The 19,182-nt window shown below is 46.8% G+C and overlaps 2 protein-coding genes across 4 annotated transcripts in view; one reads left to right on the top strand and one right to left on the bottom strand.

The window, feature by feature from the left end:
• Window positions 1–14,222, bottom strand: part of ISG20L2 (interferon stimulated exonuclease gene 20 like 2) — a 33,057-nt gene extending 18,835 nt beyond the window's left edge. Inside the window, exon 1 of one of the 3 annotated variants that reach the window (XM_069727606.1) lies at window positions 14,093–14,222. The gene's annotated coding sequence lies outside the window, so the exon portion shown is untranslated. Of the gene's footprint in view, window positions 1–13,986 lie in introns of all 3 variants that reach the window. The other 2 variants (XM_069727614.1, XM_069727622.1) reach the window with 2 other exon arrangements.
• The window catches only part of METTL25B (methyltransferase like 25B), a 48,552-nt gene continuing 43,401 nt past the window's right edge, over window positions 14,032–19,182 (top strand). Inside the window, exons 1-2 of the mRNA XM_069727563.1 lie at window positions 14,032–14,172; window positions 17,247–17,358. Coding sequence (XP_069583664.1) covers window positions 14,147–14,172; window positions 17,247–17,358 — 138 coding nt within the window. The 5' untranslated portion in view covers window positions 14,032–14,146. The remainder of the gene's footprint in view (window positions 14,173–17,246; window positions 17,359–19,182) is intronic.

The following is a 19,182-nucleotide window of genomic DNA, read 5'->3' as shown; positions in this document are numbered from 1 at the left end:
CCTCCCACCCTGTGCGCACGGCTCCCCCATCCTCCCACCCTGTGCGCACGGCTCCCCCATCCTCCCACCCTGTGCGCACGGCTCCCCCATCCTCCCACCCTGTGCGCACGGCTCCCCCATCCTCCCACCCTGTGCGCACGGCTCCCCCATCCTCCCACCCTGTGCGCACGGCTCCCCCATCCTCCCACCCTGTGCGCACGGCTCCCCCATCCTCCCAACCTGTGCGCACGGCTCCCCCATCCTCCCAACCTGTGCGGGAATGTCCATTTCTCAGGCCGCATCATTAGCCCGGCATTAGCCGCCGGCAGCCATGCAGCAGTGCACGGTCTGCAGCGTGCAGGGGTGCCAGGCTGCGGACACAGGTGGAGTGGAATCCCCCTCGTCCCCTTCTGTGGGAGGGGGTGACAGGTCATAGCTCGGGGAATAGGGGGGGCCCACCGTGACGTCACGGTCTCCGCACAGGGAAAGTTGTGCTGAGCTCGGCCTCTGGCTAAATAGCAGGCACGCCATCCTCCCACCCTGTAAACATAACTCCTCCCATCATCCTCCCCTGTCCTCCTCTATCCCCCGTCATACTCACCTTTCTCTCACCGCGCAGCGCTGAACTTCCCGGCATCTCTGTCCCCGCAGTGACTTCCTTCCTGTATGAGTGGTCACGAGGTACCGCTCATTAAGGTGATGAATATGCGTCCATATTCATCACCTTAATGAGCGGTACCACGTGACCGCTGAGGACAGGACGAGCTGCTGGCGCTGAGACGGAGTTGCAGCAGGCACCGCTGGAGGAGGGTGAGTATGAAGTCTTCAGGGAGGGGGCGGGCGGACGCTTGACCCCGAACATTCTAAAAAAAAAAAACCTTGCTCAAGTGCGCCCCCCCCCCCCGCATCCTGCCACCCTAGGCACATGCCCTCAAGTGCCTAGTGGCAAATATGGCCCTGCCCTTTCTGACATTAAACGTACTATCCCGTCGGGGTGGGGTGGGCCCATATGCCCACCGACGGGATAGTACGTCATATGCGATCGGCCGCACTCCCCCGTGACTATCGCAGCTGACATCCAGCACTATGTGCCAGGAGCGGTCACGGACCGCCCCCGGCACATTAAACCCCGGAACACTGCGATCAAACATGATCGCAGTGTTCCGGCGGTATAGGGAAGCATCACGCAGGGAGGGGGCTCCCTGCATGCTTCCCTGAGACCCCCGGAGCAACGCGATGTGATCTGCGAGGTGGCTTACCAGCGCCTGCTCAGAGCAAGTGCCGGTAAGCCTGCAGGAGTGCACGTCAAATCGCTGATCTGACACAGTGCACAGCAAAGTGTCAGATCAGCGATCCTACACTATAACATGATGCCAACCCCACCCCCACCCCCTCCCGGGGCAATGTTAATAGTGTAAAAACAAAATATTCACATGTGTAAAAAAAAATTAAACAAAAAATTAAAAAAATATATATATTGTTCCTATAAATACATTTCTTTATCTCAATAAAAAAAACAATAAAAGTACACATATTTAGTATCGCCGCGTCCGTAACGACCCGACCTATAAAACTGTCCCACTAGTTAACGCCTTCAGTGAACACCATAAAAAAAAAAAAAAAACCTAGGCAAAAAACAACGCTTTATTATCATACCGCCAAACAAAAAGTGGAATAACACACGATCAAAAAGATGGATATAAATAACCATAGTACCGCTGAAAAAGTCATCTTGTCCCACAAAAAACAAGCGGCAATACAGTGTCATTAAAGAAAAAATAAAAAAGTTATAGTCCTCAGAATAAAGCAATGCAAAAATATATTTTTTTTCTATAAAATAGTTTTTATCGTATAAAAGCGCAAAAACAAAAAAACGATATAAATGAGGTATTGCTGTAATCGTACTGACCCGAAGAATAAAACTGCTTTATCCATTTTACCAAACGCGGAACGGTATAAACGCCTCCCCCAAAAGAAATTCATGAATAGCTGGTGTTTGGTCATTCTGCCTCAGAAAAATCGGAATAAATAATAATCTTTATTTTTATATAGCGCTAACATATTCCGCAGCGCTTTACAGGTTGCACACATTATCATCGCTGTCCCCGTTGGGGCTCAATCTAAATTCCCTATCAGTATGTCTTTGGAATGTGGGAGGAAACCGGAGTACCCGGAGGAAACCTACGCAAACACGGAGAGAACATACAGATGTTGTCCTTAGTGGGGCTTGAACCCAAGACTCGAGCGCTGCAAGGCTGCTGTGCTATCCACTGCGCCACCGTGCTGCTCTAAAAAGCGATCAAAAAAATGTCACGTACCCGAAAATGTTACCAATAAAAACGTCAACTCGTCCCGCAAAAAACAAGACCTCACATTACTCTGTGGACCCAAATATGGAAAAATTATAGCTCTTAATATGTGGTAATGCAAAAAATATTTTGTGCAATAAAAAGCATCTTTTAGTGTGTGACGGCTGCCAGTGATAAATATCAGCTAAAAAACCCGCTTATAAAAGTAAATCAAACCCCCCTTCATCACCCCCTTAGTTATGGAAAAATTAAAAAAAGTATTTATTTCCATTTTCCCATTAGGGTTAGGGCTAGGGTTAAGGCTACAGTTAGGGTTAGGGCTAAAGTTAAAGGGAACCTGTCACCCCATTTTTTCAGATTGAGCTATAAATACTGTTAAATAGGGCCTGCGCTGTGTGTTACTATAGTGTATGTAGTGTACCCTGATTCCCCATGTATGCTGAGAAATACATTACCAAAGTCGCTGTTTTCGCCTGTCAATCAGGCTGGTCAGGACGGGTGGGCGTGTTCACAGCGGTCTTTTCTTCCCCAGCTTTCCGTTGGTGGCGTAGTGGTGTGCGCATGTCCAAGGTCCGAATTCCCTGCGCCCACGTGAAGACACAGCGCGCGATCTGCGCTGTCATCCCTTTCATCGGTGGGGGCGGCCATCTTCCTGGGGCCGCGCGTGCGCAGATGGAGTGCTCTGCTGCACGGGGCTTCAGGAAAATGGCCGCGGGATGCCGCGCGTGCGCAGAAGAGATCGCGGCGGCCATTTTCCCAAAGCAGAGATGCAAACTCGGCTTTGGGAAAATGGCCGCCGCGATCTCTTGTGCGCACGCGCAGCATCCCGCGGCCATTTTCCTGAAGCCCCGTGCAGCAGAGCACTCCATCTGCGCACGCGCGGCCCCAGGAAGATGGCCGCCCCCACCGATGAAAGGGATGACAGCGCAGATCGCGCGCTGTGTCTTCACGTGGGCGCAGGGAATTCGGACCTTGGACATGCGCACACCACTACGCCACCAACGGAAAGCTGGGGAAGAAAAGACCGCTGTGAACACGCCCACCCGTCCTGACCAGCCTGATTGACAGGCGAAAACAGCGACTTTGGTAATGTATTTCTCAGCATACATGGGGAATCAGGGTACACTACATACACTATAGTAACACACAGCGCAGGCCCTATTTAACAGTATTTATAGCTCAATTTGAAAAAACGGGGTGACAGGTTCCCTTTAAGGTTTGGATTACATTTACGGTTGGGATTAGGGTTAGGGGTGTGTCTGGGTTAGAGGTGTGGTTAGGGTTACCATTGGGATTAGGGTTAGGAGTGTGTTTGGATTAGGGTTTCAGTTATAATTGGGGGGTTTCCACTGTTTAGGCACATCAGGGGCTCTCCAAACGCGACATGGCGTCCGATCTCAATTCCAGCCAATTCAGCGTTGAAAAATTAAAACAGTGCTCCTTCCCTTCCGAGCTCTCCCGTGTGCCCAAACAGGGGTTTACCCCAAAATATGGGGTATCAGCATACTCAGGACACATTGGATAACAACTTTTGGGGTCCAATTTCTTCTCTTACCCTTGGGAAAATACAAACCTGGGGGCTAAAAAATAATTTTTGTGGAAAAAAAGGATTTTTTATTTTCACGGCTCTGCGTTATAAACTGTAGTGAAACACTTGGGGGTTCAAAGTTCTCACAACACATTTAGATAAGTTCCTTGGAGGGGGGAGGGTCTAGTTTCCAATATGGAATCATTTGTGGGGGGTTTCTACTGTTTAGGTACATTAGGGGCTCTGCAAACGCAATGTGACGCCTGCAGACCATTCCATCTAAGTCTGCATTCCAAATGGCGCTCCTTCCCTTCCGAGCCCTCCCATGCGCCCAAACGGTGGTCCCCCCCCCACATATGGGGTATCAGCGCACTCAGGACAAATTGGACAACAACTTTTGGGGTCCAATTTAAACTGTTACCCTTGAGAAAATACAAAACTGGGGGCTAAAAAAATAATTTTTGTGGGAAAAAAAATAGGTATTAAGCTTACCGTTAATTATGTTTCCAGGAGTCCATCCTGACAGCACCCTGGAGGACGTCCTCCTCCCCTTGCTGGGACAGGAAACACACGAGTTTAAAAGGCCAAGTCCCACCCACAGTCCTCAGTGTTGTAACAAGAACCGCCTCAAGGAAATGCAGAAAAAATCTTTGTTTAATGGTAGCAAACATATCACATTATAACCAGGAACATATTACATCATATGCTAGAAATAGGTTACAAACATGCTAGAATACCATGCATCATATAATAATACAGGGAGGGAACTACCCGTGCTGTCAGGATGGACTCCTGGAAACATAATTAACGGTAAGCTTAATACCTATTTTCCAGGACGTCATCCTGACAGCACCCTGGAGAGTACCAAAGCACCTCCTCAGGGTGGGATAACCGCTTGGAGAACCTTTCTCCCAAATGCAGTATGCTGACCAGACAAAACATCAAGTTTATAGTGTTTGCAAAAGGTATTGGCACTAGCCCATGTTGCGGCCTTACAAATCTGTTCTAGAGAGGCACCTGCCCTCTCTGCCCAAGAGGTAGCTATCCCTCTAGTCGAATGTACATGGAGACCCTCCGGAGGAGAGAGCCCTTCAGATTGATAGGCCTCAGAGATCACAGACGTGATCCACCGAGCAATAGAGGCCTTAGAGGCCTTTTTACCCCTATTTTTGCCCCCATACAAAATGAATAGGTTTGGGTCGATGCGCCAAGTGTTGGTGGCTGCCAGGTAGTCAAGGACTGCCTGCCTGACATCCAGAGAATGAAGGACTTTTTCTTTAGCGTTAGCAGGGTTATTGCAGAAAGATGGTAACACAATCTCTTGATTTCTATTTTTAGATGTTCCTACTTTTGGAATAAAGGAGGGGTCGAGTTTAAGAATTATACAATCCTCTCTAATTTGAAGGTATGGGTCCCTAGTACACAGGGCCTGAATTTCCCCCACTCTTTTAGCCGTAGTTACTGCTACAAGAAACGCCGTTTTACGTGTAAGAATGGAAATGGGCATATTATCCGCTGACGCATAGAGGTCTTTGCAGAGAAATCTGAGGACCAAGTTAAGGTCCCAAGAAGGAGACATATGTCTGATAGTGGGGCGCAACCTCTGGGTAGCTCTGATGAATCTAACTATCCACGGGTGTGACGCTAGGGGATAGTCGAGGAAAGAACTAAGTGCCGAGATCTGCACCTTCAAAGTGCTTGGTTTAAGACCTTTGTCAAACCCAGCCTGCAAGAAATCTAAAATTCTGGGTAAGTCGGGAGTGACTGCCGTAACCTCAGACCTGCCACCCTCCAGACAGAACCGTCTCCAAATTTTCAAGTAAATTGCTGACGTAACAGGCTTCCTACTAGACTTCATAGTAGATATTACTTGGCTTGATAGACCCTTAGCCTTCAAGATGGACCCTTCAGGATCCATGCCGAGAGATGGAGCTTCTCTGGGTTTGGGTGGAATACCGGACCCTGGTGGATTATATCCGCTCTGAGAGGGAGCTCTACTGGATTCTCGATTGCTAGCTCTAGTAGAAGGGAAAACCAACTCCTTCTTAGCCAGTATGGAACGATCAATATGACGAGAGCTCGATCCTCCTTGATCTTTCTGAGAACAGCCGGAACCAACGCCAGAGGGGGAAATGCATACGAGAGAGGTTCCGTCCAATCCTGGCTCAGAGCATCTATTCCTTCTGGAAGATTCCGCGGGTTCAGAGAGAAGAATTTTGAGACCTTCGAATTTCTCCTGCTTGCGAATAGGTCTATACAGGGGGTTCCCCAGCGAAGACATAAGTCCTGGAAGACGTCCTGGTTGAGTTCCCACTCTGTTGCAGACACCTCCCTTCTGCTGAGATAGTCCGCTATAACGTTCTGGGAGCCTTCTAGGTGAACCGCTGAAATAGAAAGGACCGATCTTTCTGCCCAACGAAATATCTTCTCTGTCAGTTCTTGAAGCGCATGATGTTTCGCATCTCCTTGATGTTTCAGAAAAGAGACTGTTGTCACATTGTCGGACATTATCCTGACATGACGATTTTCCAGGATGTGTCGGTTCCTTCTCAAAGCTTCCCAGACCGCGTATAGTTCTTTGAAGTTGGAGGAGCTGTGGATGACGTCTTCCGGCCATCTCCCCTGAATGATCCTGTCTTCTAGGTGAGCTCCCCAGCCCCAAGCGCTGGCATCTGTAGTAACTACTACGTATGGATCTGCGGACCATAATACTCCTTTTCTTAATTTCTCTGGCTTTGTCCACCAGAGGAGAGACCTTCTTACACAATGTGATAGGTGTAAAGTACTGTCCAGAGAAGACAGACTCCTGTCCCATCTGGAAAGAATCAATTTCTGTAGTGGTCTTGAATGGAACTGAGCCCATCTCACACACGGAATACAGGCCGTCATCAGGCCGAGGACTCGCATGGCCGTCCTTGTCGTCACCCTGTGCTCCAGCAGGAGCCAAACCTGAGACTGCACTGCAATCAGCTTGGACTCGGGTAAGAGGGATATTCTGTTCCTTGAATCCAGACGTACTCCCAGGAACGTCTTCATGCACTCTGGAGTCAAATCGGATTTCCGCCAATTTATGACCCAACCAAGTTCTTCCATCACTGAAATAGTTCGGTTCCTGTGGTCTGATAGAATTTCTGGCGTTCTTGCCACCAGGAGAAAGTCGTCGAGATAAGGGATTATTCTGATCCCTTGATTTCTTAGGAAAGCGACAATCTCCGACACCAGTTTTGTGAAGATACGAGGTGCTGAGGCAAGACCAAATGGAAGGCACTGAAACTGGAAGTGACAGGTCCCGGACGGCAGGACTACCGCAAACCTCAGAAGCCTCTGAGAAGAAGGGTGGACGCGAACCTGATAATAGGCACTCTTTAGATCTAGAGTGCACATCACAACATTCTGATCTATTAGGAGTATTGCCGAACGGATGGATTCCATACGAAACCTCTTGTACCTGACCCAGGCATTTAGAGGTTTCAGATTTATTATAGTGCGAGATTCGCCGGACGGTTTCATTATGGAAAAAAGGGAGGAGTAATGACCCAAGCCTATTTCCGGAGATGGTACCGGAACTATGACCTCTGAGGAGAGCATTTCCATCAGGTCTGTCAACATGGGAGAGTCTCGCGGTACTACCGTAGGACTGATTAATCTGTCTGGTGGGGGGGGGGGGGGGGGGGGAGTAGAGCTCTATACTGTAACCTTCTGAGATGGTCCGAAGGACCCACTGATTTTGAGTGATCCGAGCCCAATTGTGCGAAAATTGGCGGAGTCGACCCCCTATGAGACTGGCGTCATTGCGATTTAGATTTTGAGGAAGGGCTGAAGAAGAAACCTCTGTTTCTATTGCCCTGGCTACGGGAGCCCCTATAAGATCCTCTACTGGATCTGCCTCCTCGAAACTCAGACTGCCTTCTGAAGGGGAATCCTCTCCGAAAGGACTGGGGCTTCTTAGATTTCTCCTCTGGAAACCCCTTCTTTTTGTCGGAGGCTGACTCCAAAATGGTATCCAGGGAGGGTCCAAAAACCCTTTCACCTGAGAAGGGAATTGAACAAAGTTTAGATTTGGAAGCATTATCCCCCGACCAGGACCTTAGCCAGACCGCTCTCCTAGCCGCGTTAGATAAGGAACTGCATCTGGCCGAAAACCTGACTGACTCAGCAGTCATATCAGACAGATAAGCCGTGGCAGATTTCATCATAGGGAGGGAATTTATGATTTCAGATCTCGGGGTCTTATTGGATAGGTGTTCCTCCAATTGACCCATCCATAGATACATAGACCGAGCCACCGAAGTAGCCGCTATATTTGTTTTTATTAGAGCCGCAGAAGATTCCCAGGCTCTTTTTAACAATATGTCGGCTTTCCTATCCATAGGATCACGCAAGTTTGATGAGTCCTCAAAAGGTATGGCCGTTTTCTTGGCCACCTTTGCCACAGGAACGTCAATTTTGGGAACTTCGTCCCATAGTTTTATGTCCTCCGGCTCATAAGGTAGACAAGCCTTAAAGTCCTTGGATAACACCAGCCGGCGTTCTGCCTCTTTCCATTCTTCCAGAATCATGGCCTTAATGTGCTCGCTAACCGGAAATACTGTCTGCTGACGTGACATAAGTCCACCAAACATCAAGTCCTGCCTGGTTTGTGGTTTAGATGTCTCCTCTATTTGCATAGTGCATCGCACCGCCTGCACCAGATCATTTGTGTCTTCTGCCTAGAAGAGGTATTTTCTTTGGTAATCCTGGCTTCCTGACGGAAGCTCTCCCTCTTCCTCTGAGACGAAGTCCTCTGAGTTAGACTTGTCCTCAGAAGTAACCTCCTGTTCTCTTAAGTCCTGCTCCCGTCTGGCCCGCTTACGGGTGGGGATAGGACTGGATTTCTGCACCATGGTAGACAAAGAAGCTTGTACTTCTTCACGTATAAGGGATCTCATCTCAGCCAGCAATGTGGGTTGTTCGTCCCTTACGACCTTAGCTGTGCAGTCCCCACAAAGATTTCCCATGGGAGTCCGGGAGCTTCATATTACAAAGGGGACATCTAACAGATTTCCCAGATGCCTTGCCGGATTTCTTAATCTGAACAGGAGGACCCGCGGGGTTTCCCTTATCCTTAAATGACATAAGAAGGGATAAGCAATGGGGTGAGCCTGCTTCTGCATATAGATAGGGGAACTTGCGCCATGCGCACTTACCCCCTCCTCGGTTGGAGTACTTGCTTCCATGATGAGGGTAGCAGGTCCCCGCAGCTCTCAGCGCCAGATCAGGAGCGCTTCTGCCGCTGTGCGATTTACTGCACGCTTTCCCCCGCGCATACAGCGTTACCGGAAGTAGCGGTAACGAAATGCCGACGGACCGGAAGTGACGCCTTCTGACGACTTCCTGCCGGGAGACGCCGTTCTGTATACCACGCTGCCCAGGATGGCCGCGCACCGCGTGGATAGCGTCCGCAGCCGAGAGCCTCCCACCGGGAGGAGCGGCTGCCACCAGGAGCTTCGTCCACTCCTGGTCTTTGGAGCAGAGGGACCCCCCACCAGAGGGTTTCTGCCCTGAGCCTCTTGACAGGGGGAAGGGTATTGGCAAGCCGCACGATCCCCCTGAGCTCCGGTAAGTCCTGCGCAACTTCTCACTCGTGCGTCCCTTCCTTGCAGGGACAGGAAAAACACTGAGGACTGTGGGTGGGACTTGGCCTTTTAAACTTGTGTGTTTCCTGTCCCAGCAAGGGGAGGAGGACGTCCTCCAGGGTGCTGTCAAGATGACGTCCTGGAAAAAATAATTTTTATTTTCACGGCTCTGCGTTATAAACTGTAGTGAAACACTTGGGGGTTCAAAGCTCTCACAACACATCTACATGAGTTCCTTAGGGGGCCTACTTTCCAAAATGGTGTCACTTGTGGGGGGTTTCAATGTTTAGGCACAACAGGGGCCCTCCAAATGCAACATGGCGTCCCATCTCAATTCCAGTCAATTTTGCATTGAAAAGTCAAATGGCGCTCCTTCGCTTCCGAGCTCTGCCATGCGCCCAAACAGTGGTTTACCCCCACATATGGGGTATCAGAGTACTCAGGACAAATTGTACAACAACTTTTGGGGTCCATTTTCTCCTGTTACCCTTGGTAAAATAAAACAAATTGGAGCTGAAGTTAATTTGTGAAAACAAGTTACATGTTCATTTTTATTTAAACATTCCAAAAATTCCTGTGAAACACCTGAAGGGTTAATAAACTTCTTGAATGTAGTTTTGAGCACCTTGAGGGGTGCAGTTTTTAGAATGGTGTCACACTTGGTTATTTTCTATCATGCAGACCCCTCAAAATGACTTCAAATGAGATGTGGTCCCCAAAAAAAAAAAAAAAAAATGGTGTTAAAAATCGATGGTCAACTTTTAACCCTTATAACTCCCTAACAAAAAAAATATTTGGTTCAAAAATTGTGCTGATGTAAAGTAGACATGTGGGAAATGTTACTTATTAAAGTATTTTGTGTGACATATCTCTGTGATTTAATTGCATAAAAATTCAAAGTTGGAAAACTGCAAAATTTTCACCAAATTTCCATTTTTTTCACAAATAAACGCAGGTAATATCAAAGAAATTTTACCACTATCATGAAGTACAATATGACACGAGAAAACAATGTCAGAATCACTGGGATCCGTTGAAGCGTTCCAGAGTTATAACCTCATAAAGGGACAGTGGTCAGAATTGTATAAATTGGCCCAGTCATTAACGTGCAAACCACCCTTGGGGGTAAAGGGGTTAAAGCCAGAAAGTTTCCATTTGAAATGACTTTAGTTTTGTGCCATGTCTGATTTTTTTTTTTTGTTGTTGAAAAAAAGCAGAACAAACAAAAAAAACACAACTGAATGAACATTTTTGCCTTGCCAGGGGTTGTATTTGGCATTTTCTGAGAATGCGACTATTTTCGATCGTTTTTTAATTTAGAAAAAAAGGCAATTCTAACATTTTAATTGCCTTTATTTATGCCGTCTACCACAGGGGCTAATAAATTTTACATTTACATAAACTGTACATTTACAGACGCGGCAATACTGAATTCGATTACTGTTTTATACATTTTATAAGGTTTTAATATTTTATATTTGACGAAAATATAAATTTTTCTGCTACATGTGGACCTGTCACGACACATGCCATTATGTCGAGAAGCTGCGCGGTGAAGGGTTGCTATGGCAACAAAGACAGGCAATTTTGTTCATCTATCAGCCTAAGGCTATTTTCACACTGGTGTTTTTTTGAATACGTCGCAATGCGTCGTTTAGGGGAAAAAACGCATCCTGCAAAGTTGTTTGCAGGATGCGTTTTTGCCCCATAGAGTAACATTACCGACGCATTGACACACGTAGCAACCATCGTGCGATGGTTGCGCCGTGTTGTGGTGGACCGCCGGGAGAAAAAAAATGTTAAATGTAACGTTTTTTGCTGCCGACGGACCGCTTTTTCGGACCGCGCATGTGCGGCCGGAACTCCGCCCCCACCTCCCCGCACCTCACAATGGGGCAGCGGATGCGCCGGAGAAATGCATCCGCTGCACCCATTGTGCGGCGCATCAAACGCTAGCTTCGGAACCTCGGCCCGACGCACTGCGACGGGCCGAATCCGATGCTAGTGTGAAAGTAGCCTTACTTAACGCATTAAAACGTTTTTAAGGGTTTTTTTTTTAATGAAAAACACATGCCGCAATATTCTTCCTACCATTACCTGTTGAGGTAAAAGCTGTCCTCCATTAATGTACACCATAAAGGAAGCTCCTTTAAAGGGAACCTGTCACCCCCAAATTCGAAGATGAGCTAAGCCCACCGGCATCAGGGGCTTATCTACAGCATTCTGTAATTCTGTAGATAAGCCCCCGATGTATCCTGAAAGATGAGGGGAAAAAAAAAGGGTTAAATTATACTCACCCAGGGGCGGTCCGGTCCAATAGGCGTCGCAGTCAAGGTGTGGGGCCTCCCATCTTCATCAGATGACGTCCTCTTCTTGTCTTCACTCTGCGGCTCTGGCGCAGGCGTACTTTATCTGTCCTGTTGAGGGCAGAGCAAAGTACTGCAGTGCGCAGGTGCCGGGCCTCTCTGGCCTTTCCCGAAGCCTGCGCACTGCAGTACTTTGCTCTGCCCTCAACAGGACAGACAAAGTACGCCAGCGCCGGAGCCGCAGAGTGAAGATCAGAAGAGGACGTCATCTGATGAAGATGGGAGGCGCCAGACCCGGACCAACAGCGGGACCGCCCCTGGGTGAGTATAATATAACCTCTTTTTATCATCTTTCAGGATACATTGCGGGCTTATCTGCAGCATTTCAGGATGCTGTAAACTGTTTCCCTGAAAATAGGGCGCCCCCTGAAAGTAAGGCATGCTAGGGGGAGCACTGTGCCTGCTAATATAAGGCACCCTCCCCCCCCAAAAAAAATAAGGCATACCTTGTTCTGTGCATGGGGCATGCAGTTGTGTCTCGCTCCCGCTGTCTGGTGCCCGCCGCTGCAGCCGCGCTGCTCGCAGGAGTTAATCACAGCCTCGGAGCTGTGTGCCGAACTCTGCCCATGAGCCCTGCACCAATCACAGCGCAGGAAACAGGGGCCGGCTGACGTCATCCATAGCCTCCGATTGTTCCTGGGCTGTGATTGGCCCAGGACTCATTTAAGGACAGTGCTATTGCTAGACATGAGAGATATGGGCCAATGATCCTGAAAGAAATGGAGTCACAAGAAATTCCACAGGAACTTCAGAGTTTGGATTGTTATGATGATGTTCCAGAAGATGATGACATGGCTGTCATTGAATAAATCTTGTTTTGTGTTATTAAATATTGAGACCAGTAAATGAACCATTGTTCGTTGTTTTACATGTTGTACTTGGAAATACCGTAATTATACGGTAGTAACAAGAAATTCTTGATACGATTCAGTGTTAATTTGATTCTACTGTTTTGTGATGACTACTTTTCAGCATACGCTGGCATGTTAATAATTGTTAATTTTTTTGTTCAAAAAGAATTTGTCAATCCTTTTTCTTGCGAAAATAAGACATGGTGCAACTTTCGGAGCAAAAATTAATATAAGACGGTGTCTTATTTTCGGGGGAAACAGGGTAGATAAGCCCCTGATGCCGGTGGGCTTAGCGCACCTTCAATTTTTGGGGTGACAGGTTCCCTTTAACAACAAAAAATAATCATCACAATCATAACATAGAATGCAGCGAGGTGCCCTGATGGGAATACACTTAAAAACAGCTATAAAAATTATAAAACTGGCACATAAATGGGCACCGAAGGGCGTTAATGAAAGGGTTAAATCGCTTTGGGCCACTGATCTCACACTGCAGACATATAGAACGGGGAGCCCCACATCAAAGCCAGGTCTCTTCAGCCTGGCCCAAGTGGGTTGTGGGCATCAGAACTGGCATCAAAGTGGGTAAACAGCTGTTTTTCACAGATTTGAATAAGTAACTGACTTTTTAAGGGGTTAAATTACTTTGGGCCACTGATCTCACACTTAGTGATGCCCTGCATCAATCCCAGGTCCCTATAGCCTGGCCCAAATGGGTTCTGGGCATCAGAATTGGCATCAAAGTGGGCAAACAGCCGATTTTCACAGATTTGAATATTCTTAGTGTGAGATCAGTGGTCCAAAGTCATTTACCCCCTTGAAAACATCAGTTATTTAATCAAATCTGTGAAAATGGGCTGTTTGCCCACTTTGATGCCAGTTCTGATGCCCAGAACCCACTTGGGCCAGGCTGGAGACCTGGGTTTGATGTGCGGCTCCCTGTTTTATATTTCTGCAGTGTGATCTCAGTGGCCCAAAGGCATTTAACCCTTTCATTAACGCCCTTCTGTGCCCACTTTTATACCCATTTTTGTGCTAGGTTTATAGTTTTTGAAGCTGTTTTTACGTGTATTCACATCAGGGCTCCTCGCTGCATTGTGTTTTATTATTGTGATGCTTATTATGTGTTGTTAAACCTATAAAAAACAGAAAAGAATAAATTGACGAATAAGAAACCAACTTCAGCCTCGTGATAAGTGTACTAATAATATAAAGTTTTACACAAATATGTGCAATACGGAGAGATATCCCCCATACAGTAATCACTTCCGGCTCGCCACCACCGTAGAGGCCACACGTGAGGCCGCGGCGTCTCCCTCACTAGGAGCCGAATATTACCTCAGAGATTCGGCCGCGCTGCGGGGAGAGGCCGGGGACGCGCAGGCCATTAGCTGCACGGACTGTTAATGCGAGAACAATACATGGAAGCGGAGCGGGAACTCACCAGGCACACGGGACGTGAAGGCCTTCCGGGTGTAACGTCACGTCCCACTATCACATGAAGAGCCGGCCTCACATGGAGGAGTAAGTGCGGGGAGGGAGAGGCGCCATCTGCATAGTGACGAGCAGGGAGGGGCCCCTGCTGCCGCCGCCTGGTATTACGCCCCGGGTGTATCATTATATGCACTAATATACGGTGTATCATATGTGTCTGGCACACTGGAGGTACCACACTTGTACCCCTCAATGTATGGCTTTGAAGGTCAAAAATTGCTGTCGAACCACAATAGAGTCTGGTTCAGAGCGCCATTACTACACAACATCTTTTTAAGGGACCCCTTTAATATTTTATGGCCATAGGCATGTACGGGCGCCATGTCTGTGTGACTGAAATCGACGACAAAACTAATTACTGCCATATCAGGTATCGAGCAATAGTAGCCCCATATTATCAGGTATCAGGCAATAGTAGCCCCATATCAGGTATTAAGTGTTATTAGCCCCAAATTAGCACGTATCGGCTGTTATTAGCCCCATATTATCAGGTATCAGGTGTTTTTAGCCCCATATTATCAGGTATCAGACAATAGTAGCCCCATATTATCAGGTATCGGCTGTTATTAGCCCCATATTATCAGATATCGAGCAATAGTAGCCCCATATTATCAGGTATCAGGCAATAGTAGCCCCATATCAGGTATTAAGTGTTATTAGCCCCATATTATCACGTATCGGCTGTTATTAGCCCCATATTATCAGGTATCAGGTGTTTTTAGCCCCATATTATCAGGTATCAGACAATAGTAGCCCCATATTATCAGGTATCGGCTGTTATTAGCCCCATATTATCAGATATCGGGCAATAGTAGCCCCATATTATCGGGTATTAGGCGTTATTAGCCCCATATTATCACGTATCGGCTTTTATTAGCCCCATATTATCAGGTATCCTGGTGTTATTAGCCCATATTATCAGGTATCGGGCAATAGTAGCCCCATATTATCAGATATCGGGCAATAGTAGCCCCATATTATAGGGTATTAGGTGTTATTAGCCCCATATTATCACGTATCGGCTGTTATTAGCCCCATATTATCAGGTATCCTGGTGCTATTAGCCCATATTATCAGGTATCGTGGGTTGTTAACCTCATATTATCAAGTATCGTCTGTTATTAGCCCCTTATCAGGTATCGAATGCTATTAGCCCCATATTATCAGGTATGGGCTGTTATTAGCCCCATATCAGGTATCTGGCAATAGTAGCCCCATATTATCAGGTATCGGCTGTTATTAGCCCCTTATCAAGTATCGGGTGCTATTAGCCCCATATTATCAGGTATTGGCTGTTGTTAGCCCCATAGTATCAGGTATCGGCTGTTATTAGCCCCATAGTATCAGGTATCGGCTGTTATTAGCCCCATAGTATCAGGTATCGGCTGTTATTAGCCCCATAATATCAGGTATCGGGTGCTATTAGCCCATATTATCAGGTATCGTGGGTTTTTAGCCCCATATTATCAGGTATCGGGCAATAGTAGCCCCATATTATCAGATATCGGGCAATAGTAGCCCCATATTATCAGCTATCATGGGTTGTTAGCCCCATATTATCAGGTATTGGGTATTATTAGCCCCATATTATCAGGTATCGGCTCTTATTAGCCCATATTTTCAGGTATCGGCTGTTATTAGCCCTATATTATCAGTTATCGGGAGCTATTAGCCCATATTATCAGGTATCTGGGGTTGTTATCCCCATATTATCAGGTATTGGGTGTTGTTTAATTAGTTTTTCACTTCCGTTTTTGAACCTTATAAAAGCCATAACCTTTTATTTTCCTATTTTCTGGTCTCCTGTAATAATTACCGCAGTCTGTAGTGAGAATGGCAGCCACCCATGAAGCTCAGCCTATCACTGAGCTACTCAGGCGTACCAATATGGCGGCTTCTGCTCCATGGTAAACAATCGAAGCCCTGCCGTCATGTCGTAGGATGAGCATCTGAGTGTCTTTTGTCGGCAGAGTCACTATCACAGGATAGGATTAGATACCCGACTTAGCAGACAGTATCACACAGGATAGATACACGGCTCAGCAGACAGTATCACACAGGATAGGATTAGATACACAGCTCAGCAGACAGTATCACACAGGATAGGATTAGATACACGGCTCAGCAGACAGTATCACACAGCATAGGATTAGATACACGGCTCAGCAGACAGCATCACACAGGATAGGATTAGATACACAGCTCAGCAGACAGTATCACACAGGATAGATACATGGCTCAGCAGACAGTATCACACAGGATAGGATTAGATACACGGCTCAGCAGACAGTATCACACAGGATAGATACATGGCTCAGCAGACAGTATCACACAGGATAGGATTAGATACACGGCTCAGCAGACAGTATCACACAGAATAGGATTAGATACATGGCTCAGCAGACAGTATCACACAGGATAGGATTAGATACACGGCTCAGCAGACAGTATCACAGGATAGGATTAGATACAAGGCTCAGCAGTCAGTATCACACAGGATAGGATTAGATACACAGCTCAGCAGACAGTATCACACAGGATAGGATTAGATACACGGCTCAGCAGACAGTATCACACAGAACAGGATTAGATACACAGCTCAGCAGACAGTATCACACAGGATAGGATTAGATACACAGCTCAGCAGACAGTATCACACATGATAGGATTAGATACACAGCTCAGCAGACAGTATCACACAGGATAGGATTAGATACACGGCTCAGCAGACAGTATCACACAGAATAGGATTAGATACATGGCTCAACAGACAGTATCACACAGGATAGGATTAGATACACGGCTCAGCAGACAGTATCACAGGATAGGATTAGATACAAGGCTCAGCAGTCAGTATCACACAGGATAGGATTAGATACATAGCTCAGCAGACAGTATCACAGGATAGGATTAGATACATGGCTCCACAGACTGTATCACATAGGATAGGATTAGATACATGGCTCAACAGTCAGTATCACACAGGATAGAATTAGATACACAGCTCAGCAGACAGTATCACACAGGATAGGGTCAGATACATAGTTGAGCTGCAGATGATGGGCATTGTAGTCCTTTCTGATGGTGGTTCTGCTCTTTTCCAGAATGTTTGACATCGGGGCACATATGGGGTCTCTGGAGCAGAACAAGCTGCTGGCAGTGAACATCTCTCGGGTCCTGTCTGTGTACGGACACATCACAGATTCATACATCATTGTGAGTACCCCGAGAAAGTATAAACCAGCCAGAAGCAAAGGAAAATAAACTGCCTTTTGGTGCAGGCAAAAAAAGTCAATAGTTCCTACAAAGTCACTTGAGAGACAGTCCTAGCTGGATGGCATCGAGTATATGGGCTCAGTCTGGAGTCATCACCCAGTGAACCACACCCAGGGGTGGGGTATGTGTTAGCCAGACTCGCCCATCTCTCAGGCTGCCCGTAAAACCTGGCCCAGATGCAACAAACAAGCCTCTTAGTGCTAGGTGCATTAGAGCAATCAATACCCCAAGTTTACATCACAGATGAAAAAGTGATACATACCTCCCATCAACTGTGTGACGGCAGCCACCTTACATACCTCCCCTTTCTGCCTAAATACCTCCCCTTTCTGCCTAAAGCAGAAGGGGCACCTTCTACTACTAGATTCGGGATTCTCAAGAGAGCATCGGCATTACCATGTAGCTTCCTGGCTTTATTTTCCACATGGAAGCTGAAATTCTGCAGGGCTAGAAGCCAGCTGGTAATTGGAGCATTTTTCCCCTTTTTCTCCCCCATCCACCTGAGTGGGGCATGGTTTGATACTAATTTAAATTTGCGCTCTAAAATATAGTATTGTAATGTGTCCACCACCTACTTTATGGCCAAGCATTCCTTTTCTATGATGGAATAATTCTTCTTACATGCCTACAGCTTCCTACTCAGGTAGAGCACACGGTGCTCCTGCACGTGTTACTCTTGAAAAAGGACTGCTCCTAAACTGACTTCTGAGGCATCTGTCTGGAGTACAAATTCCTTCTTAAAGTCAGGGTCAACCAGAGACACTTTCAGTTCTTGAAAGGCTGTCTCCGCCTCTGCAGTCCATTTGGCTATAGGTGATTTCGTCCTTTTAAGGAGGTTAGTCAGGGGTGCGGCCATCATAGCAAAGTTTGGGATGAATCTTCTGCAGTATCCCATGATTCCCAGAAAGGCTCAAACTTGCTTCTTTGAGAGTGGTCTCTGCGAGTTTTAGATTGTGTCCACTTTATAGTGAATCATGCCTTCAAGAGAGCATCAAACATCGCCTGGACCTTTCCCAGATGATTTTTCCACTACGATATTGTCCAGGTATGCTGCAGCGTAATTCTTATGGGGTGAGAGGATCCGGTCCATGGCCCTCGGGAAGGAGACCTGGGCTTCCTGAAGACCAAATGGCATCGTGACATATTGCAAGTATCTGTCGAGCGTAGAAAATGCCGTCTTCTTCTTGGCTTCTTGTGACTTGGGGATTTGCCAATAACCCTTTGTTAAATCCAAGGTAATTTATAAGTTTCCGGTAAAGTCTCTCAATTAGCTCATCGACACGCGGCATCAGATATGTGTTGAACTTGGAGACGTCATTCAGCTTCCTATAATCGTTACAGAACCTCCATTTGCCATCTGGTTTTGGAACCAGTACAATCAGGCTAGACCACCCACTATTGGATTCATCAATGACTCCAAGATTCAACATACTTCATACTTCCTTAAAGATTAGCTCTTGCTGGTCCACGGAATTTTGATAGGGCTTCAGGTTCACGCATACACGGGCTTCTGTCAGAACCTTGTGTTCTATGACCTTTGTACATCCAGGCAATTCAGAGAATAGTATATTTTACACTTCGCACCAAATAATGGATCAAATACCTAAGAGATCCTTATAAAACAATATAACTTTATTGTAAGTTAAAACATGATAATAAAAAAGCAGAGATGTCACAATAGGGGACTCTTAGTGGTGGCACTCAGAGTAAATAGAAATAAAGTCCGTATAATCACTAATAAATTATCATAATCTCAATATGCCA

Source organism: Ranitomeya imitator, chromosome 1 (assembly GCF_032444005.1).
Source record: "Ranitomeya imitator isolate aRanImi1 chromosome 1, aRanImi1.pri, whole genome shotgun sequence".
In the NCBI taxonomy this organism is placed as follows: domain Eukaryota; kingdom Metazoa; phylum Chordata; class Amphibia; order Anura; family Dendrobatidae; genus Ranitomeya; species Ranitomeya imitator.
Note: the sequence above shows the minus strand (reverse complement) of the source record. Positions and strands in the feature narration are given on the sequence as shown.